The following is a 24131-nucleotide window of genomic DNA, read 5'->3' on the forward strand; positions in this document are numbered from 1 at the left end:
AAAGAGCCCTTTAGAGTGTATATTATTCCTTTTTCTATACCCTTCTTTCGACAAAATTTCTTTTATATTCTCAAAGGGGGGGGGTTTGGGGTGAAAACTAGGATAGTATTAGGCAAGAAAGCAAAATCTTTAATTTAGGGAGAGGGTTGGCAAAATTAGATCTATATTTCTTGTTCTCTAAACGAAATACATCCTTTATTAACAAAACTGAAAAAGATTACCTTTGTACAAAAATATAGCAAATCGGAGATCTATTATGGTTTTAAATGCATTTAGTGACAGAAAAATATGTTTTGTTCATATCTGCAATGTTTTACTTACATAAACTGTAACAGATGAGGCATTCTAACGGCTTTTTTTATTAACTTTATGGATTTTATTGGTAAATAAGAGGCTTTCACTAATTTCCTTTCTTCTCTAATATTATTATCATATACTAAATTTTTCTTCTTTTTTAAGGATGATTCCGACAAATGCCTTCCTCCTCTTCCTGAAAAGAGAGCAAGGGGTAATAATAAAACCCCTGCGAAGGTGACAGTTGTGCAGTATGGCCGCTGGCCGAGGCCCTCAAGACAAGTGATACCTGTCCAAGTCCAATCCAATCAGGAACCATTGCAGCCTGCCAGTGACTTCGCCGTCGCCGCATCTGTGCAAGACGTAACAGCTGAACCATCCAGGGGCACGCTTTACCAGCCCCCTGTATCCTCCATGCAAGCTGCTTTACCAGGGCCTTCAAGAACTGCTCGTCTATTCAAGGTCATGAGGTTGCCCTCCAGCAAGCATTGCCAGGACCTTCAAAGTCTGTCCCGTCTACTCAAGATCGTGAGGTTGCCCCCATTCATGCTTTGCAAGGGCCTTCAGACGCACAAGTGCAGCCAGAATTTGGAAATGTAAGCATTGTTACCTGTACTTTCTACCTGGTTATAGAAATATTTATCTATTTCTTCCAAATTTTTTTAAGCCTTTTCTTTTCGCCATTTTTCAACACTGTAAAAGTGTGTCAGAGATATTAAAATGTTATTTTCGCTATAATCCCCCACCCCAACCATTGTTTTAAATTTCACTGCTCCCTCCCCTCAGAGATACTTAAATATAATGTAATTTTTTTGCTTGTCAAAGAAACTGCTCTTTTCTAATCTTATTTTCTCTGCCTACTGCAGGCATCTTCGCTATTTTTCAACCACATAATAATATTTTTCACTAATTTCTAGTTTACTGTTAGAGAGCCTTTTATCTCATCATTTGAAAATAATAATGCTATCTTTCGTTAGAAAATTATAGTTTTCCCCGAGTTTTAAGGGACTTAGAAGTAAGCCTTTTTTTAGGCCTTTCATTTCATCACAGTAAAAGCGCGTCACAGACATTTTTTTCCCCAAAGGAAATATACTGTTCTCCCTTATAAATCAGGTCAATTATTGTATACATTCAGCCAGCTGAATTCTCATAGCGAAGCCAAAAAAGGCACTATATCCCGGACATAATTTCCCCATAGTAAATAGCAAAATCTTTACGTTATAAACTGCTTTTATTAACGAATGCTTCTACAAAATATTATAAAACAATTTTCTATCGGAAAGAGTTGTATATAGCCTGAAAGGGATAGGCTATCAATTAAAGACCCCGTTTTTTTTCAAAGCAGATATAAAGTATTAATAGGAAATTTTGGAGATGATGTTTGAACAAATAAAAACCTTCTATGTCATCTTTTAGATTGTTTTAAGCTGGAACTTTCAGAATATATATAGAGTAGGGAACCAAATACTACTAAGCACATGTAAATAATGATTCAATTTTGAAAAAAGGGGTGATTTAGACACTTTAAAAATAAGCTATTTTCTTTTATAGGTTGTACTGGTACCTTATTCGCCATCATCATCCTCATCAATTGAAGGAGATAATGCATCTTTGGAGCTCTCAAACAATTCAACATGGAATGATATCATTTTACATCAAAGTCCAGATAATATTGATGATTTTTTATCTGATTTTTTTTAATGTAGGTAATAGCACAGTTGAGCAGGGGGACTTTAGTCCAAACACCTTACAAATTTTAGAGGATTTTACCAATGAATTAACAGGGAACCCTCCCCCCACTGATTACATACTTTCACTTCGATCGAATGAAGTGGCTTCCTATAGCCCTATTATTGAACAATGTGGGGGAGGGAGTGGTTATAATATACAAGAAGGGGAGGGGGAGGATTAAATTTCTTCACAAAATCTTACTGATGAACAATGTGGGGGAGGGGCGGTGATAATATACAAGAGGGGGAGGGAGAGACTGACAATATCCAATTTACATCATTTCCTGACTTTCAGCTCTCAAACTCAATTTTAAATACAATAGTTGTTTAAACTGCAAATTTTGGTGGTCCTTTTAATTCGCTTTTGGGGGGTAATTTTGTGCTTGACCCTGTAGAAATTGTCCATGAATATGTAGATAGAATTCGTGCACTGCTAGAAAACCAGATTCAGTTGTGGGGAGGTAGGGATTCAATTAAGGTTTCCATTATTTTAAAGGTGTTTTATTTAAATGAGGGAAAAAGCGAGGCTTATCATCATTATGTACACACCGAGATGTTGGTCGTCTATCCACATTTAGAAAATTTTGAGGGTATTCTTATGGATTAGATAGACCACATTATTACGCATCTCGAGAATTATAGCGAAAACGGTAGTGGGTCTGTGGTTTTATTGGTTGGAAATTTAAGCGTTAATATTTTTAAATTTAAAAAAGATTTTATTTTAAGATGGGGGCATGAGGGGGAAAGGGCAATTGAATTAAAATACAATCCAGATTTAGAAGGATGTCAAGGTGTTCAACGAATCTGTTTCGAGACAGGTCAAAAATGTTTCAAGTACGCTTTCCTCATATAGAATTTGAGCCTCTAGTCTGTGACGCTACAAAGATGAATTTAGAATATTGGGATGCACATGGGAGGGAGGGGTCCAATTTTCCCATTGTAGATTTCACTTTTTTTGATGTAAAATAGCCAGTAACGCTCAGGTCCATTGGTATTTTTGAACGAGCCAATACCCATTTAAATATTGGTGTGACTCTGGTTCAATATGAATCAGACTTTGAGGATGGGGTTCGTTCAAAAAAGAAGAGGGTGGGTTTCCCAGTAAGGGGCCCGTCGATTGAATTGGTGAAGCACTGGGTTTGGTTGTTGTACACACCACCTACTGACCCCAATGTAATTGGCCATTTCAATCCAATTACAGACATTAGTAGAGTTCTGGGGGAGGGTAAAAAGGGTCGGGGGGTATGTTTCTACTGTCCAACATGCCTGTCTCTATTTCATAGTGATTTCAAACTACGAGATCATATGAAACATTGTAGACGGCATGGCTATCAGTTAGTGAAAGCAGTTTCAGCGGATATGGCTATTTTACGCTTTAAAAATTTTCAAAATACCCTCCTCCAGAACAATAAAATCTCTCTGCACTGTGAGGCGAAGTTAGGGGAAGTGAACGATCCTCGATTTCCAAATCGAAACAAAGAACATCGGGACATTGTAGTTTCCTACGCCCACGCGCAAAGAGACAGTTCTAACACTATGCAGTTGCTAGAAATAGTCGAAACGTTGGATGAGGGAGAGTGCATGGTCAAGGCACTGACTAAATTAATTGGCACCGCTATTGGCGCTATTTCTCGTTTGAGAAATACTCATTACCCTATGTTGTTGTTTGCAGATGATCGTCTCGCGATTACAAATCAAAAAATATGTTGGGTTTGTAAGGAGGGATTTGAAGAGGGGGATGAAGGAAGGGACTAGACGGAAAAGAGGGGGGAAGGGGAAAGTCAGAGATCACAATCACTTGTGGCAGAAAATATCCTCTGGGGGTAGTAATTTTAGAGCGGTAGCGCATCAATCATGCAACATAAACGTTAGCCAGCAGTTTTTTATTCCAGTTTTTATTCATAATTCAAATTATGATTTAAAATTAATTCTACCGGCTCTGGCACGTATGCATAGGGAGGGAGGGGGAGTAGATAGTCAATGGGTAAATAATTCATTTACCTTTAACATCATTCCCAAATCAGCAGAGAAGCTAGTGCTTCTCGAGTTGAAATGGCTGGTAGTAAATAATGGGCATACGTGCTGGAATAAAATCAGGTTTTTAGATTCTTTTAGTTTTTTTCCCAAGGCACTGAGTCAATTGATTCAAGTGCAGAAAAGTGACACTTTTGATACTTTTCCTTTGCTTAAACAGCACTTTCCAGACAGCGAAATGTATGACCTATTGACCTGTAAAGATGTATATGCATACGACTATTACTTTTCTGGCGCTCGCTTAAGCGAAGAGAAACTACCTCCATTTGAAGCCTTCTATAATTCACTCACCAACATTGAATGCACAGCCGAGGAATATGCATTTGCCAAGAAGGTGTGGGCTAAGGGGAAATGTAAAAATGGGTGGGATTATTGTAGACTGTACTTGGCCAGTGACGTTTAAACTCTGTTGGATATTGTCTGTAAAATTACAGACCAAATCTATTCAGAGTTTGGACTAGATATGGGCTATCATTTTTCTACACCACATTTTGCGATGGACTTGATTTTAAAAATTAGTAGGGAAGAAATAGGCTTAATAACTGATTTTTGTAGAAAGATTAATGAGGGGTGGATATGTTTTTCTTGGGGATCGCGTTTGGACAACAGATCCAAGCGGACAAAAAAGCACCGGTGTAAAGTCAAATGCGGTTTTCTTGGGCATGAACTCATTTTACCCCTCAGCAATATCTCACTACGTCTTTGTCGTGTGGGAACTATAAATGGCTTGATAATCCTTGTGAGCTCCCCAACATTAACACCGTCGAGGACAATGGGCCACAAGGATGGTTCTTTGAAATTGATGGTCACATTCCATTGGCGTTTCATGATTCAGTCAGAGATTTTGTTTTTCCCTGTATTAATCGACCAGTGACCAATGACTCACTGAGTCCCTACAATCGATCATTGGTTGAGGATATGGGGATGCACTGGACCCCCTCTAAGCAAAAACTGATTGCAGATCTGGACCCTAAAGAGAATCATAAAGAGAGTTCATCATGTGCTTTTGCACTGGATGGTGAACAATGGTTTCAAGATCACAAAAATACATAGGGTCCTGCAATTCAGTCAAAAACCCTACTTAAAGACGTTTATCGACACTTTTGTTGATTATCACTCTCGGGAAAACACTAAAGTAGAGAAGGAAAGCTCATTCTAAATTCAGCGTTTGGCAAAATGTGTGAAAGCGTACGGAACAGATCTCGTTGCGACGTTGTGACCGACCCTCAAGAGTGTGCATGAATTATTTCGGACCCCGATTTTACATCGTTCACGAGCATAGAGGCGAGCATGGTTCTTCTACACAGGAAAAAGAGAAATGTGATACTGAACAAGAATATAGCAGGAGGTAGTTCAGTATTTGAAATTTTTAAAAAGCTCATGTTGTCGTTTTTTTACAATGTGTGCAAGGTGCAATGGCCACGGGAGGGGGAGGTTCAAGTTTACTATGGGGATACAGATTATCTGCTGTTAAAAGTTAAAACCGGGGATTTATTGCGAGATTTAGAAAATGGGGAACACATCAGCTCGCGGATGGATTTCACCAACTGGAATCCGTCCCTCTACCTCGAGTTGTTGAAATGTCAGGCCCCCAACCAGCTACTCATGTTAAAATCAGAGACGGGGAGTGATTTGATATCCAAGGGGGTGTTCCTGGGTCCCAAAGTATATTGCGTGGAAACTCATAACAGGGATGTAAAGCAGGCATGTAAAGGGGTGCCTACAAATTTTGTAAAGAACAATTTCAACATGAGTGTGTACAGAGACTATGTAGAGAGTAGCCTAGTGCCGATAGCACAAGTGCTTGTAATTCGCTCTCTACAGTACAAAAATTATAATGTAAGAGAGGAAAGAATGCAATGTCATGTATATCTGACAAAGTCTTTGTGGTCGAGAATGGTGTTACTGTACCACCCCATGGCCACTACCGTATTTCAGACCGGGTTGAATGCATAGACTATCGCAATCAATTTGGTCTGGATAAATTAACCTAACCTAAACTCAACCCAAACCTAACCTCACCCAAACCTTTCATGAATTAACTTAACCCAACCTGTAGCAGCAGCAGTGACGATGACTATTGTATATAGTTTTTTCCCCAGCACCCCCGGGGGGTCGGAGGGTCCCGCCCACGGATGGCTTTTGGCTCGCGGCTCCCGGGGGTGGGGCGTCCCGCCCGCGGCTGGCTTTCGGCCTGCGGCTCCCCGGAGGGTGGAGGGTATTAAATTCATAGTGTTCAACTGTGTTTTTTGTTTCATGTTCATGTTCGTGTTTTTCTAAGTGTTGTTGTACAAATAGTGATGTTGTACAAATAGTGTGTTTTTGCTGGACAAAAAGTGTTTTTTTATGACAATAAGTATAGTACATATAGTGTCATTGTTCTTGATGAATAAAAAGTGTTTTTTATGATTATAAGTGTTATTGTTGTACATATAGTGTCGTTGTTCTTGTTGAAAAAAAAGTGTTTTGTTAATAAATATTGTTCTGGTTGAACAAAAAAAAATGTTGTTGTTAATAAATTTTCTTCTTCTTGAACAGAAAAGTGCTTATATGTTAATAAATGCTGTTCATGTTAATAAATATTATTGCTGTGCATGTTCATAAATATTATTGTTGTTCATGTTGAACAAGTGTTTTTATGTCAATAAATGAATGAAATATTGTTTTTGTTGTTCTTGTACTAGATAGATCTAAGAAAAATTACTACTTATTCATTGGACAAGTAGGGCTTACGGTTAGTTGTAGTCCGACTGTTGTCAACAGCAGCAGCACTATGTATCAATTTAAAACACCATTCAGATCGTTTCTGTGTGGCCCATCAATGTCTGGGAAAACGACACTTTTAGCTAAAATAATTCAAAATTGTAATAAAATGTTTTTGGAAAAACCAAAGAAAATTTATTATTGCTATGGTATTTGGCAAGAGTCCTATGATCAAATAAAAGCTATTGCCACATTCATACCAATACAATTCATACGGGGACTTGACGTTTTCAATAGTATTGAACCAAACTGGTTTCTGATTATTGATGATTTGGCTGAATCCATTGAACAGTTCTCACAGGAAATGCTAAAGCTGTTTACCGTTCGCTCTCATCATGAAACATTTCCATAACCCTAGTTCTACACAATCCCTTTCATCAGAACAAAAGTATGAGAACCCTTGCTTTGAATTGCACCATCTATATTATCTATCGAGTTGTTCGTGATTCTAGCTCGCTAATAACTCTCAATAAGCAAATATACCCCGGAGCCCCCAAATTTCTGCTGTCAGCATACACTCAGGTGACAAATAAGGGGATCTACGTGTAGTCACCGACATTTTCGACAAAGAAAGTACTGTATATCTTCCGGTGAACAGTAGAAAAAACTATTAGTTGCCATTATGACACTGAAGAAACTACACGAACAACGGCATTTATTTTCCGTTTTAGGCACTTCCAAACTCCCCACTCAGGAAGGCCATACTCAAACATGGTGTTGACAATGATTTCATTAATCTAATATCTGAACTTTGTTTAAATTTAACTGAGGGCAATGTACACTTGACAGAAGGTTTTAGACAGCAGACAAAGCAACATCGTTCCACTGTACGTGCCTTGGCTTGCAAAAACAAGGGAAAATGTTTTAAAAGAAAACGTCTCCTTCAAGCGGGCGGTAGCTTTTTTACACTTTTACTGCCAATAATTGCAGGACTTGTAAACAGTTTTCTCTGGGGAATGGCTAAACCCTATAAATTGACGCCATTTGAACTTGTCCTCTCGTCCGTGGAACATTTTGAAGACAATCTAAGCAAATTCATTAATGATAAGAATACTGCCGATGACCAAAAGTTAGTTTTACTTCAAGATGCATTGCGACGTGTGGATAAACATAGACCTTATCGTGAGCGATCCGCCACCATCGCCGTCACAGATCCCTCTAAACAGGAAACATCTCCTCAAGATTCTGTGCAATTAAAGGAGAAGGAATTGAATTCTGTAGTGACAACACTTGGAAACCTATTGCCAGTGACCTATCGAGAACAGAGTAAAAGAGTATTAACATATCTCATGTTGGAAACTGATGGCGATCAAGTTCAATTTGATAGTGAAGGGAAACAAATTATAATTCGAGGAAAAAGTTATTATCTAGTTGATTTAATTTGTGATATGGTGACGAATCGTAAAGGAGTTTTATCATTTGATAATAATCTATACACCTTTCTAAATGCATCAAACTTCCCCAAAAGTCTTACTGGCAATAAGCAAATTTAAAAAAAACTAAGAGAATATAGTCCTCCATCAACACCACCACCATCATTTAAAAATAAGAAGATTCAATCTTTCACATGGAATGACGGCCTTGGACCAACTAGTCAACAATTACAGTTGGACAAGGAAATTAAGAGGGTGCTGGAGGACCAGACGATACAGAATTGGGGTGAGGAGATTAACAATTCGGCAACTTTAAGGTATTATAATGAGGTTAAGATAATTTTTGGTCAGGAATTTTACTTTAAGTTAAATTTACCGTCTAATTACCTTACATATTGGATGCAGCTACGATCTAATTGTCTTCCGATTCGTTCGAGATTGAAAGTTTTTGAGAGGAGGAAAAGTGTCCCGGACGGCAGGTTTGCTTGCCCTCTTTGCCAAGAATAGGAGGAGAATTTGGAGCAATGTCTGAGTCGTTGTCAAGGTCTTTTGGGGGTAAGGGAAAATTTATTTGGGAATGATGGATTGCTGCTTCCTGATGCCTTGAAAAGTGCGTCGTCACAATTTATTTGTCTAGTGGAAAGATATCTTGATGAGTATTTTGCAAAAAGAAGAGAGAAGTTTTTATTTTATTTTTATTTTTTTCTTTATTATTGTGAAGAGTGCTGTAAATTTTTAATCTTGTATGTTATTTGTGTTCATGGCCACATTTTGGCTTTAAATACACGTTATATTATCTTATTGGAAAATAGTAGCAGCAGCAGCAATGATTTATAACACCTGTGGCTAGTCAAAAGCCAAGACGGATTGGTTCACCCTCCAGTGTGCAAAAGGGGAGTCGATATTAAACTACGTGTTCGAATTCAAAACGATTGAAATTCTGAAGCATGTCCGTGAAAATATTGGTGCAGCAAGAAGTTTAAGTTCCCCCACAACGCTTTCTAAAGTTGCTTCTGACATGGACGGCGGCAGCACATTAAAAAAAAGCAAAGGTGTATCTACAGAATGAACCGAGTTACACACTGCATCGGAATCGCAGGCTTAGTGGCAAACAATATCGACAAACTAAAGCCTTTTTCCCTCTGCATATAATGCAAACTGATCTTTTAACTTTAGACGCGATTCAACGGCGTCACAATGCACCCCAAAAATATATTCTAGTGGGAATCAGTGTCTTTAGTCGCTATGCATATGCCATTCCATTACGGTCAAAGAGAGGTGTTGAAGTTGCTCATGCTTTAGAAAGTATTCTTGAACAGGATTGCTATAGAAAAATTCAATCAGATCGCGGTAGCGAATTTGTTAATCCTCATCTGCAGAAGGTTCTATTGAAATATAATACAACACTTTATCATAGTCACAGCCCGATAAAGGCTGCAATGGCTGAACGATTGATAAGAACGATTTTCTATTAATTTCAAGATATTGTACAATGAAAAATACACCTGCTTTTATTCATGATCTAGATAAAATCATGCAAATATACAACCATCGACCTCATCGATAATTGTCCAACTCAAGCCCTCGGGAAGTTCATTGCAGTGAAAATACATTTGATGCTTTTCTAAAGCAACATTCCAGTGAAAAAGAAAAAAATGTGAAGAAGTAATTCAATGTTGGTGATACTGTTTAATTTAAAAGAACCAGCAATATTTTTGAAAACGTGAATTTTTTATATGGAGCACGGAACTTTTTAAATTGTCTAAGATCGTAGGCAGCAAACTCATGACACATCGGCTACAAGAAACCAAAGAGAATGTGATTTTAGACGGCTTTTATGAATATGAACTACAAAAAGTTAGAAACACTAGTGAAATTTATCAAATTGAAAATATATTAAAGAGTCGTATTCTTAGGGGCATGAGACAGCTGCTTGTTCGCTGGCTAGGATACAACTCTGATTTTGATTCTTGGGTCAGTGCTGAAGATATTAACAATGCCCAATGATTTCTATATGACTTTCATGTCCATTGTTTCTGATCCTTTCTACAATGACTTGAATAGAACAAGTGATTTTTGGACGAAACTCTCCCCCACCATCAAATTTGACGATAATGGAAAGTATGAAGTGGCTCTTGTCGACTGTATTCTCAAAAATACATACGATATCCTGAGAAAGGATCATAAATATGAAATAAAAATTAGACCCTATGATTGGCCGCCGCCAACCTCAGGTGATCAAGAACAAATTCAAAAGATCAATAGGATGAATTATCCATATATTGAATTACCCTATGAAGAACTCACCTGTATGAATGATTTATGTCGTTCTATTAATAAAAGAATTTCCGCTCGTAAAAAAAAGCTTTTCATTTCAACTATTCAAAGGAGGAGGGCAAGATCTACATTAGTTCACCTATTGCCAATGAAAAGGTTATTCTCAATGATAATCTAAAGGATGTTCTTGGCTTTAAGCTCAATATAATCAACGGTAAAAGTGCTGGAAACAGTAATTTGATTTTTGGAGAATACCCGCCTGCCTTCTCCAAGGACACATGTATATTTCTCTACGCTTCATTTGTGGAAACATCCTGGGTTGCTAATAGCTATGTTCCCCTCCTACGAGTTCTTGAGCGAAAAACCAATCAAGAACACATTCACCACTACGATATAAAGCATCTTCAGTATATTCCTGTAAGCACTTCCTATTTGGAACTCTGTCAGTTAACACTAAGAACTGAATTAGGTGATCCCCTAGCAATATCAAAAGGTTTGGCTGTGATTACATGCCATTTTCGTCCCATCCTTCAACAAGATGTCTAATAGAAAAGTGGTATTCATTTGTCCTTATATTGACTGGTATATTAATACTCTTGGTCCAAGACAACAGGGCAATGGAATGGACTATTACAAAGGTCGCTCGTCGATGTCTGGCTGTGGTCTTAGCAGTTGGTTTGCTAAGCTGTTTCGCTCTGCACTACCTCTGGCTAGAAAATATATTGTACCGGCTGCGACAGATTTTGCATCCTCTAAACTATACGATTGGGGGTCTGGCAAGGATTTTAAAAAAAAGTGCTACGGAAAATCTTAGGCCCAGTGCGTGAACCCTTGGCGAGAGATTAAAACGAAATGGAAAAGGTTTAAAAAGGACGAGAAACAATGCATCACTCATCAGTCTTTACTCAGGTCAGAAACGAAAGACATCACCCCTGTCAAAGAAAAGAAGGAAAAAGCCGACACGTACTGTAAACAGTAGAAGAAGAAGCCCCAGGAAGAGAATTGTTAGATCAAAACTAGATTTATTTTCCTAAGATGTCCTACCTACCACATAAGGATTCTCAACCTTCAACCACCTCCTCATTGAATCTATTCAATGCAGAAAATGTTGATGTGAGTGTCAAGCATGGATACTATGAACAATTTTATCCTCAACAACCCCTCTCCGATAATATCTACTTTCAAATTTATTCCAATGAAGACTACTTTATGGACATGTCTTCGACATTTATAGATGTACAAATGAAAGTCCGGAAATCCGATAATACATTGCCAATTCGGGCTGATGGAATATCCTGTGAAAATTGTATATTATATAATTTATTTCGTCAAATCCGTGTCTACATCAGTGGCACGCTAGTGAGCACAAGCAACAATCTCTCAAATTATACGAGCTATATGCAATTCATGCTGATGACACCCAAGTCATACAAGGAATTGAGAGGCACCTCCAATGGATATGAATATATTACTAATACCGATACTACGGATGCACTTAAAAAGGCTACAACTAGTGAATTACATCTAGTTGGAAAAATATATCATGAAATATTTAATATACCCCAATGGCTACCACCCAATATTAAAGTGGATATAAAATTGACGCTTGCACCATCCAATTTCATATTGAGAAAAGAACTTGCTGCCAATCCTGATGTAACTCTCTCCCTCACCTCGGCAATACTTCATGTACGCAAACAACAAGTTATGAGTTCAGTTGCTTTGGCAGTGGAAAAACTGTTAGCCAGTGGAAATAATATTAAACTACTTGTTCCACATACAGTCACCAATCAACGTCATATTACCGTGGGGTCACACACCTTCACCGACTCATCCTTTATCAATGGCGAAATTCCGTCAAAACTCGCTTTGACATTTGTAAAAAGCGCTAGTGCAATAGGATCGTGGACTGGATGCCCACATAAATTTGAAATGTTTGGACTTTCATCTCTTGCTACAAAGTAAACGGCATCCCACTCTACAATCTATCCTTTGATAAATCCTATAGAACATTGTATGAGTTGACCATGCAAACCCTAGATCATGATTCACAACTATTTGAAAATGGTATAACCGAAGAAATGTTTGCTAAGACACATGGTATCATTGTATTGGATTTCTCTGGCACGCAGGATATGAATATAGTACGTACGAGGAGTGTGCGTTTAGAATGTACATTTGCCGACCCGTTAGCTGAGAGTATTGCACTAATCTCACTAAATCAATATGAAACCTATAGGGAAATCACTCCCGAAGGTAGTGTTTTACTACACTCGGCACCATGAACACCAGTCAAATAATCAATGTATTTAATATGGACCCCTACATGTCCCAGTACAAATCCTATTGTCTGCCCTCGGACTTTCTTGGAAAAATTCAAAGTGCCAAAAATACCCTAATTATTGCTAATAGCAGTCCGTCAACTGTGCTGACGGGTCATTGGCTTTGCATCTTTCAAACAATGAAGATGATTGAATTTTTTTATCCTCTTGGCCTACCCTATACATTCTACACTCCCCACATCAGCAACTATATTGAGAGCAGTGGGAAAACTATTATTTTAATATCGGAGGAGAGTGCAGGATCTGACGACTAAAAGCTTTGGCCTCCATGCACTACTATATTTTGTGTTCCGATGTCGTGGTTATACTTACAAGCAGTTTCTCAACATTTATGGTGACAATCCACGACTGAAAGACTTTCTAGTGGAAAATATCCTCTCATAGATTGTATAATATTGATTTCGGTGTCCTAAGAGTAAAGTGCTTAAAAAATGTATGTGAATTTGTTTATTAATAAAATGTATATATACAACAATGTCTTTAAATCTTCACTTTGGATTTCTTCTTCTTCTGCATATAGGCAACTGTCGTGAACCACTAACGCTGGTAAATCATTCGGATTCACTGTATATTGATCTTGATTGGCTGCAAAGTCAGGGTCACATTTTCTACAGTATAATGTAACTTCACTCTTGTCGTGTCTCTTTGTATAGTCAATGATACTATTTGCATTCATATTATGAAATTCACGTGTTTCAATCTGTCTATTTGAAGCAATATCACATACAGTGTTTTCTAATGGTGAATCCCATTCAGTAACTGTCAAATAAAAATCACTTGGTTTCTAGTCATGAAAGGCAGTGTTATCACAACGATGATGTAGAAACCAAATTGTCTTGTTACCCCAACAGTTGAATCGTAGACCAGATTCTTCCTCCCAGAATAATTTAAATCCACGACGATACCAATCTCGTAGAAATAAACTAAAATACCGGGGTAAGTATTCTCCCACTGATCACATTTGTCATAGTGACAATTGGAACACAGATGTTCTCTAGGTTGAGAGTCACACATCTCTTCAAGACATGAATTGTATCCTTTAATTTGTACTGCATAACCTATATGTAATTTACAAGGATTACATAATTTACACTTTTCATTACAGTCATCAATAATTGTACAATTCTCACATTGAGTCCAACTGCCAAGAGTGTATATGCATAGTTGACATGTATAGAACATTTTTTTGGTTTCCAATGTCAACTCTCTCACAGCTAAAACAAAACTGATCATCCTCGTTCGATAAATTCAGGGTGTAGGTTTGGCGAGAGGAATAACTCTGTGACGTCACCTCTTTCGAATGGGGAGCCATCAACCAAACTGTCTTGTTACCCCAGCAGTTGAATCGTAAACCAGATTCTTCCTCCTAAAATAATTTAAAACCACGACGATACCAATCTCGTAGAAATAAACTAAACTCACGTTTAGGGTTCTTTCCAATCATACCAGGATAAGTATTCTCCCACTGATCACATTTGTCATAGTGACTATTGGAGCATAGTTTCCCTCCAGGGTGATAGTCACAAATCTCTTCAAGACATGAACTAAAACCTTTAATTTGTACTGCATATCTTCTATGTTATTTGCACGGATTGCATAATTTACACTTTTCATTATACTCATCAATAATTGTACAATTCTCATATGTTGACCAACTGCCAAGAGTATACATACATAGTTGACATATATAGAATATTTTTTGTCAACTCTCTCACAGCTAAAAAGAAACAGATCCATGTTTGATGATAAATTCAGAGGGGGGAGAGAGAGGAGTAACTCTGTGACGTTACACAATCTGTTTTGAAGAGAGAGTTATCTACATTGAATTTATGGCAATGTGTTTCAAAAGTATATCCACGATATTATTCTGCTTTGCTCCAATTAATATATCAATAAATTGAGTATAAGCAGTTGAGTCACATCGACAAAGTTTCACACAATAGTCCAACGGGGGAGAATCAGTTTTCATTATATTATCAAGTGTTCCCCGAGAGAATATCCTTCGTTGAAGAGATAACTCAAGAAAATCATCATCCAAAATCAAATGTTTTTCCATTAACACCAGATTCGATCTAATTCTCTCTTTCTCGAATTTATTCATTTTCAATCCTTTCACTCTGACTGCTGACTCTAGACTAACCATGATTCGTTAGCCTAACATTCTAACAAAAAGAAAGGGAACATTTTTTATTTCGAAACAATTTTATTGGATAATTACAACAATAATACTACACATTCACATTAGTGATACAGTTTAATCTCTTAGATATGCTTCGTGAATGCAGTTAAAGTACATTGAAGTCTATTTACATACGGTATATCCACTTTTGCGCCGACGCATAGTTAATCCTCCATTTAAAATTTGCTCAAGGATATCACATATCTTGCATATACTTCATCCCATTCCAGACAAAGCCGTGATCCTCTCGTGATTTCCACCGCAATATTTGGTGCTCTTGTATTATTGCTACCAACTGCACTATCAAACTTCTAATAGGGTAAAAATTCCACTTATCATCAGCACAAATATATCCAAATGATTAAAGTGAAACTGTTTTCGCTCCTTTGAATTCTATTCACGCACTAATAAAAACTATAGCAAAAATCCTTTCCTTATATTCTCTGCAATCCTCTCCTGCTAATATTTCCGACTCCCTGATTGGCTTAGAAGGAAACACGTGATCCTGTTCCCGTTAGACTCATGGATCAATACATTCCCCACCGATTATGTAATCAATTTATCGGAAATTTAGTTCCCCTTCGATTACGCAATCAATTTCTCGGAAATCAACTTCCCCCTCTTGTCCTAGATCAATACATCTCTCCCCCGTTAATGCGCATTTGCAAACTTCGTCTCGGATACAATACACTTGGAAACATCAAATAAATCGACCTTGAAAGAGGTGTCATTGACCCGTTAGAATCAATAAACCATGAAAATATATCAAAGAGAGAAAAATCCTGTTTTTTTATTCTCAGTGACAAAAACCATAAAAACATACATAAATCATGTGGGATCCGGAGATATTAGGTCATTCCTACTCCCGTGACATATCAGTGATACATATTGTCATTCCTAAGGTAATATTTAAATACTTTTTGATAAAAATTATGCTTTAAATCCATTGATTTGAGTTTTTACTAGCCACCCCCTAATAATACATCATGTGGATTCAAGCCACCGTGCCAAAGTACGACTGACCCTCTGGCACCCGGCATGATTTCTAATGCATTTTTCAGATATTTTCTTGATAAAAATTATACCTTAAATTCATTGATTCGTGTTTTCGCAAGCCACTCCCTCGTGATACATCATACCAATTTACACCACCATGGCAACACGTGGTTGGACCGTGACATCCCTGTGATACATATTATAATTCTTAAAGCATTTTTCAGGAGTTTTCTTGACAAAAATTATGCTTTAAATTCATTGATACGTGTTTTCTTTGCAAGCCATTCCTTCGTGATACACCACGTCAATTCACGCCACCGTGACAATATATGGCTGGCTCACCCTAGCTACCAATTCCATGGGAGAAGAGGATTGTTATTAGAGGTAAATTTAAGCCATATTAATAGATATTTCTGAGAGGTTTTAATGAAAATACCTAGTTTCTATTGCTGTATTAGACACATCTACATGCTAGATTGTAGTATTATTATTCTTGGTTTTAGTAAAATCCCATTTTGAATGGGCCTTAAGTATTGCGCTTTATGCAACAAAAACCTTATCACTTACGATAGCACTAATAAGAAAAATGTCAACTTCACAATACGTTTTCTCGCTATTAAATGAAACACGTAAACGAAGGAAAAAGAGACACTTTTTTCCGTTCGATTATTTCTGAGAGGTCCAAACGAAAATCCCACTTTTCTTTAAGCCAATACTATGCATATTCACGCAACCGTGATGATATATGGCTGGCCCGTGACAACCCAGTGATAAATATTATCATTCCTAAGGCATTTTTCAGATATTCTTTTGATAAGAATTATACTTTAAATCCATTGATTTGTGTTTCCGCAAGCCATCCCCTCGTGATACACCATGTCAATTCACACCACCGTTACAATATGTGGCTGACCCGTGATATCCCATTGATACATATTATCATTTCTAAGGCACTTTCTACCTTTCGCTGATTCCAGGATTTTGTAAGTGGCTGCCCTCCATGGTAATCTGTGGCTGTTCATCGATAATAGCTAGTTTAAGGTACTTTTTCAAGAAGTATCATTTGTACAGACCTTAAAGTATTTTTATTTTAAAAGCTTCACTATTAAACTTTTCAGTTTCAGTTTTAATAGTTTTAATTTTAAAATTATATTTTTAAATTATCTGTTTTGTAACTTAGATTTTAAATTTTTTATATTTAAAGTTTTAGTTTTGAGCTAAAAGTTTTAGTTTTACTTTTTTCCCCTTAATCATAGTTTTATTTTTAAGGTTTGAGCTTGGTTAGTTTCAAGAAGCTATAGGTTTTAAGGTTTTAATTTAAAAAATTTACCATTAAAGGCTTTTTATTTTACAGTTTATAGTTTTAAAAATTTTAGTTTTAAAGTTTAGATCTTAAAATTTTGTATTTTGAGATTTTGGTTTTTTAGTTTTAGTTTTGAGGTCTTAAGTTTTTTTTGCATTATATTTAAGTTGTAAAGTTTCAATTTTAAAGTTTCAATTTTAAAGTTAGTTTTAGAAGTATTTGTTTTAAATTGTCAGTTTTAAAGTTTAAAATTTTTATTTTAAAGTTTCCGTTTTAAAGTTTAGAAATAACATTTAAAGTTTTAAATTATCAGTTTTAAAGTCTAGGTTTCATTTTCTCTTAATTTAAAAGGTAGTTTTAAAAAGTTTTTTTTTGTTTATAAAATTTTACGCTTAAAGTTTTAAAGTCTTTGTTTTAAAGATTTTAGTTTAAAAATTTTAGTTTTATGGTCTTAGACATAAAGTTTTTGGTTTCAAATTCTCAGATTTAAAGTTTAAATCTTAATTCTTTGTTTTAAAGTAATAGTTTTAAAAGGTTTCATTTTAAAGCTTGTAGTCTTAAAGAGTTTAGTTTTTAGTTTAGATCTTAAAGTTTCTTTCAATTTTAAAGTTTTAGCTTTCAAAGTTTTTTCTAAGGTTTTAAAGTTCTAAATTTAAAGTTCTAGTTTTAAATGTTTTTAGTTTTAAAGTAATAGTTTTAAAAAAGTTTTTTGTTTTAATGTTTTTGTTTTAAAGTCTTAGCTTTAATAATTTGCTTTTCTAGTTCTCAAGTATTAGTTTTAAACTTTAATTTTTGAAGTTCTATAGTTTAGTTATATATTTTAGTTTTGAATTTTTAGTTTTAAAGGTTCTGAATTTAAAACTATTGGTTTTAAGGTTATAGTCACAAAGTTTTTGGATTTAAATTATCAATTTTAAAGTTTAGGTCTTCATTTTTCTTTTATTTTACAAGCTTTAGCTTTGAAAGTTTTTCCATAAGTTTCAGTATTAAAAATTTAGTTTTAAAAGTTTTTAATTTTCACTTTTAAAGTTTAGGCCTTCAATTTTTTTTAAGTTTTCGGTTTTCAGGTTTTATCTTTAAACTTTTAGTTTTAATGTACTTTTTTTCTGGATTTAATATTTTTGTTTGGGAAGTTGTGGTTTTGCAGTTTTGGTTTTAATTTTTACCTGTCGTGTTTTCTTTTAATTTTTCAGTTTTAATGCCTTAATTTTAAAGTTACAATTTTAAAGTTAGTTTTAAAAGCTCTTAGACTTTAAAACTGAAAATTTAAAACTAAAAAATCTAAAACTAAAAATTCTAAAATTAGCTTTAACTTGAAGAAAAATATCTTTAAAAATGTCTTGAAATGTCTTGAACCGTCTTGAAAACGTCTTAAAGAAAAACGTCTTAAAAACAAAGTCTTGAAGAATGTCAGGAAGAAAACTAGTCAAAATACGTGTACGTTTTCATCTTGACTATCGGCCCATGAGAAAAAACATGTTGAAATGTCTTAAAACGTCTTGAGAATGTCTTGAAGAATGTCTTGAAGAAAAAACTAACATCTATGTTTGCATCTTGACTAGCGGACTCTAACAAGTCCTATTACGGAACTACCAAAGAAATCATGATTTGGGGGGCACTGAAAGTTTTTTCCTGGCCCTCGCGGGTTTTAAACATCCAAAGAAGAAATTATTGGGGGGGGGCTGAATGTTTTTCCTGGTCCTCGTAGGTTTTTAAACATAAGAACCGAAGAAATTTTGAAGAAAAACATCTTGAAGAAAAATACCTTAAAAAATGTCTTGAAACGTCTGAAAAAACATCTTTAAGAAAAAAGTCTTAAAAAACGTCCGGAAATGTCTTCAAGATCTCTTGTTGGATTACGTCTCTACTAGGGATGACCCTGAAGGTTTTCCACTGGCCCTCGTGGATCTTTAAATAATCAAAGAAAAAACTATGGTGTAACGCCTACATTTGCATCTTGACTTGTGGACTCTAAAAAGTCCTGTTATGTAACATCCAAAGAAATCTTGATTTAGTGGGAGGGGGTATGTAGATTTTTCGCTGCCCCCCGCGGTTTTTTTTTAAATCAAAGAAAAAACACTCTCTATTATGTGACAAGCACCTGCATCTCTTAGTAAACATTCCCTATTACGTAACAAGTGCCTGCGTCGTGAAGAGAATTACTAACACCTGTGTCTTGGGGGAATCGCCGTTAAACTTCTTCGTGATCTTAAATCATTAAAGGAAGAAAGGAGAAGTGGCTATTGGTCATTCTAAATCCAAATGGCGGTCAGTATTGATAACCAAGATGCATATTGTGTCTTTTGATTTAGTTCAAAATCTCCCTTAATACTTCCTGAAAGTTTTACCTTAATGCCCTTGGGCGTTTTAAGATATATCAGATACACCTTTTTGACAACCTGGATACACAAAGAGTCTTATGATTAGTTGAAAATCCCCTTAAGCATTCGCATTAAGTTTCAACTCATAAAAGAAATCAATTAACCAGTCTTGAACAAAGAACCTTTCTATTATTATTATATATATTTTTTCATTTATATATAGACGAAGTCTATTTTAAAAATAATTTTTTTCCTTCACTATATCTGGCTTACTGAGAGATTGAACTAGAAGAAGTGGCCTTTAAAGACAAGGTTTTCCACTCATATAATTTACAAATTCATAGCAATAGCAAATAAAATCTCAAAACGCAATAAATAAAGCTTCGGAAATGTCTTTATTACAGGGAAAATCGTCAACTGGATTGGAACAAAGATTTTTAAGAAGGGGGAGAACTTTAATAGACAAAGACAAAGTTTTCCACTCATATAATTTACAAACTTATAGCAATAGCAAATAAAATATCATAACGCAATAAATAAAGCTTCGGAAATATCTTTATTATGGGGAAAACGGTCAACTGGATTCGAACAAAGATTTTTAAGAAGGGAAAGAACTTCAATAATAAAAAATATCAGATAAATTTGAGTCAATTCTCCAAAGGCCTTAGAACTATTTTCGGAACTCTGCCAACTTTCAGCTAAGCCTAAAAGGAAAAGAAGATCGTTTATTGATTTTCATAGCTAATAGCTTACCTGTTTGCATGCAGTCGAAAGGAATTGTATTTTGGCCGATGAAGTCGTCTCCAATAAAGTCATCATCTAGAACTATGAATCTTATAAGGGCAACTTCTGGCAAATTAATTTGAAATTCAAATGTCTCTTCAAAGATTGGATTATCTCCTTCGTTGGTAACAGTCCTTGTTTTGACCTCTAAATGTTAAATCTAATTTAAGATATTCTCAAAATGATACTGCTAAAGTCACAGAGTAATTTTAAATAGAAAAAAACCTTGATTGGAACCAATCAGTTATAAATTAAACCATGTAGACGGGACAAAAGGGACGAAACAACAGTAACATCGAATTTGGCGAAGGTTGGGGGTGTATTTGCATCTCAGTTTTCCTTGAAAGCAGTATTAAGAAAGTGTTCATCTATTATTAAACACTTGGCTTTTGTATTTGGCTTTGAATACCTGTTTCCTTCCTCTGAAGTTTGAGGATTATTTTATCAGTAGCACTGTCATTACAACAAAAAATTTATGAAAGATGTTGGTGAACAAACATTATTGGTGAATGAAAAAAATATGACACTAGGGGGGATAGGCAGAATCTTTAAAACCATACTGACCTAAAAAATCATGGAAGTATTTACAATAATCATCGATTTTCCAACCATCACATTACTTGTTGAGTCCGAAGCTGAAGAATCTTTCAACTTTTGTTGAAAGATTTGTCATTTTACTATTTATTCACTATGCTGGACAGTCCAGTCTTAAAGTGTTCACATTCCAGATTTGTGGAATTCAATAAACGTACAGAACTTGTCATTCTCGGGGCAACAGCTGGGAATGTTCTGGCCCTGTTACATATTTTTTTTAGTACTAATTACAAAAATTGACCTGAAAATCTTAGAGCTTAAGCCTTTTATTCGAGGAAAATCTCTAAAACTCGAGGAAATACGTTTAATTGCGAGCATCTTGGAACCTCTGTTGAACCTCGATCAACACTCCGGTGCTCCCTAATTTCTAAGTAGCCCCCTTTTCGTGTGACCATGTTTGTAAGCCGAATAATAATGAGTATTAATAATGGAACAAGAACAGTTGAATACAAAAGATATTCTGAAATTATATATATATGTATAAAAATGATAAAGTTGTTGATATAAAAACAATTTTCAAGACCGCTGATTTTTTCTTGTAGTAGTTTATACTTCGATTGAAGTCGTATTTTTACCTATTTTTAGGCTTCTTTTTTGGTGTTTGTGCAAAAAAAAACAAAAATATCTTCAATAAGTAATTTCCAATTTAAAATTCTCTGGAGCATCCAAGAGACAGACCTGTAATAGCTAAAGATCTTCCACCTTCAAATATGAGTTTGAAAATCCTTATGTACTGTATAATTCACGGCTCGTGTCATTGTGGTGTGTAGAATCCGGTCTTTCCAAAAAAATCCTAAGATCAAATTTGTTTTCAAGATTACTAAAATAAAATTCATTTAGAATCATATCTTGCAAAGGCTTCTCCAAAATAAAGCATCTAATGCCAGTTTAGATATATTAAAACATAGATTACATTTACCTTATTAAAAATACGAATATGAAGAATAATTCACACTTGCTTTATCAGATAATGAATTAAGGATAAAGAAGCTTGTTTATTATTAATTTATCTTTATTGAGTTTGTCATAGTATTCCTTGACATACACAATGCTCAAAATCATGGAACATTGGCAGGGTCGTAATTTGCTATAGGGCAGGGAGAACTGCCCCCCAGACCCCAGTTTGACCCCCAGCTGAAATTGAGATTCTTCGAAAATCTTTCCAAAACTAAAATAGGCCTATATAGTTCAAGCATCCACAGAGCCCGATCAGTTTTCTTTAGTATACATTTGCTTTTATGGTACTATATGGCTCATTTTTCATTTTCACGGTCAAACTTGGGAAAACTGGCTCCAATTTCGCCCCCCTTCCCCCCAGGATGTTGACGAAACTACGCCACTGAACGTCAGCCTATATGTTCGGGAATTGCTCAGTTTAAATACCATGAGCCAGCCAATTATATATTATTCTTCTTTTCCATATAAGCTTAACATCTTTCTTATATCACATATGGTGCATTACATTCCTAGGGAGAAACTTCATTGATTCTTTCTCTTTCTTTTCTAATTTAAGTGAGAATCATTATAGATATTCAAACGGACTTGGAAAGATATAGAGCTTATGTTTAAGAAAGAATGCTGTCTTAAATAAGTATATCAAAACAATTTGCTACAGATAAATGACTTTATCGTCAAAGAGGTTCAACAAATTCTTAAACAATTGTGAAAATTGAACGCCCTCTTGTAAGCTTGAAGTCTTTTGCTGACAATTGCCTGATCAGTTTGAAAATCTTCTTTATTTGATTATTGTTCAATTTTCCGTTGTTTCTGTATACGGTTCATGCTCATTAATTTGTTTCTTACAAACATTAAAGCCCCTGTTTGTGTAAAAACACTACTTAATGTTTACTAATGTTACTTAATGTTAAAACTCATTGCTCGTTAAGCTATTGAATTTATCGAAAGACTTTATTGACTCCTAAACTCTTTAAAGCTAAGAAAAATAGCTTTAGCGCTGATTACCCTCATAGTCTCAAGTCTCGGATTGTCATCATTTGAAATAGAAAATAAAAATATTAAAAGTAACCCAATGTCAATTCTAGATGAAATAAGTAAAAACCGCACCTATGTCAGGGTGAAGGTGTGTATACCACTTTAGGGTGGGTAATTTAAGAGGCGTTCCCATGGCCTAATTTAGACTGCAAATCCAGATTTCATTTACTTTACAGCTTATCAAGGCAACAAACAATCTATAAACTGGAATTTGTCCCTATTTTGTTAGAATACTTCAATCCTTAAAAGAAGGAACAGAGTAGAGGTGTGTCTATTCTGGATTAAATTACAACAGAAACGAAAGAAATTAATATTGTTGATGGCCTGATAAGGCTTTGGTACCGTCAATTGATCACACTAATAGAATTATTAGAATTAATAGTTATTAGTTACTAGCTAATTAATTTTTTATTAGTGACATCTATTGATATTATCTGCTTACATGTCTGTTGACATTCGATTAAAACCTATTAAATAATTTTTTTAATGTTTTGCTGCGCAAAAACCATGAAAGTTTTATTAGCCAAATGCAACCTCTTTTCAATCCTTCAATAAATAGGCAAATCAATGGTAAAATATCTTATTAGCTATCAGCTGATTTCGGTTTATTCATCTATATAAGATTGTCTCAATGCCATGTGCTCGCCAAGACAAGCATTACCTTTTTCCAGAGCTTCCTCCCCTGGTCCAACACTAATCAAGCTTAGCGGAGGGTGGGACGTATGGCTCCATTGTGGAATCGTCCGCTTGTCGACTACATACATGGATTTATTGGAATATTAACTATTGAATTATTATAAATATAAATTGGAATTTATTATCTTTTATGGGAATATTAATTTTAAAATAAGTATTTTTGGTTGATAAGTATCAACATTTTTCTGACTGACTGCAACCCCAAATTGAGAAACAGTATTTTATATTATGTATTTATGTTTAAGATCTCTTCAAACGTTAAAAAGAATATGTTGCTTGACTATATTGCAAAGTGTATAATTGTGTTAATGGAGAAAGTACAGTTGCTTTTCTTTTTAAAGTAAGCTAATGTGTATTCGAGTAATGTATGTAAAGAATACTGGAGGCTCTTCATTGAAACCACGTGTGCATCTGAAGTTACAGGAGGAGCTAATCAGGCTCAACTTGATGATCA

At 35.4% G+C, this 24131-nt stretch overlaps 1 protein-coding gene across 3 annotated transcripts in view; it reads right to left on the bottom strand.

The window, feature by feature from the left end:
- Positions 1 to 24131, bottom strand: part of LOC148942667 (inactive phospholipase C-like protein 1) — a 440344-nt gene that overhangs the window by 107992 nt on the left and 308221 nt on the right. For all 3 annotated transcript variants that reach the window (XR_016143118.1, XM_089102764.1, XM_089102765.1), the window contains exon 15: positions 20366 to 20542. Coding sequence is in view for 2 of the 3 variants with exons in the window: in XM_089102764.1 (XP_088958890.1) it covers positions 20366 to 20542 (177 nt within the window). In the remaining variant the exon portion in view is untranslated. The remainder of the gene's footprint in view (positions 1 to 20365; positions 20543 to 24131) is intronic.

This window comes from Artemia sp. Qi Xiang Cuo, chromosome 16 (assembly GCF_049724085.1).
Source record: "Artemia sp. Qi Xiang Cuo chromosome 16, ASM4972408v1, whole genome shotgun sequence".
Taxonomy (NCBI): Eukaryota; Metazoa; Arthropoda; class Branchiopoda; order Anostraca; family Artemiidae; genus Artemia; species Artemia sp. Qi Xiang Cuo.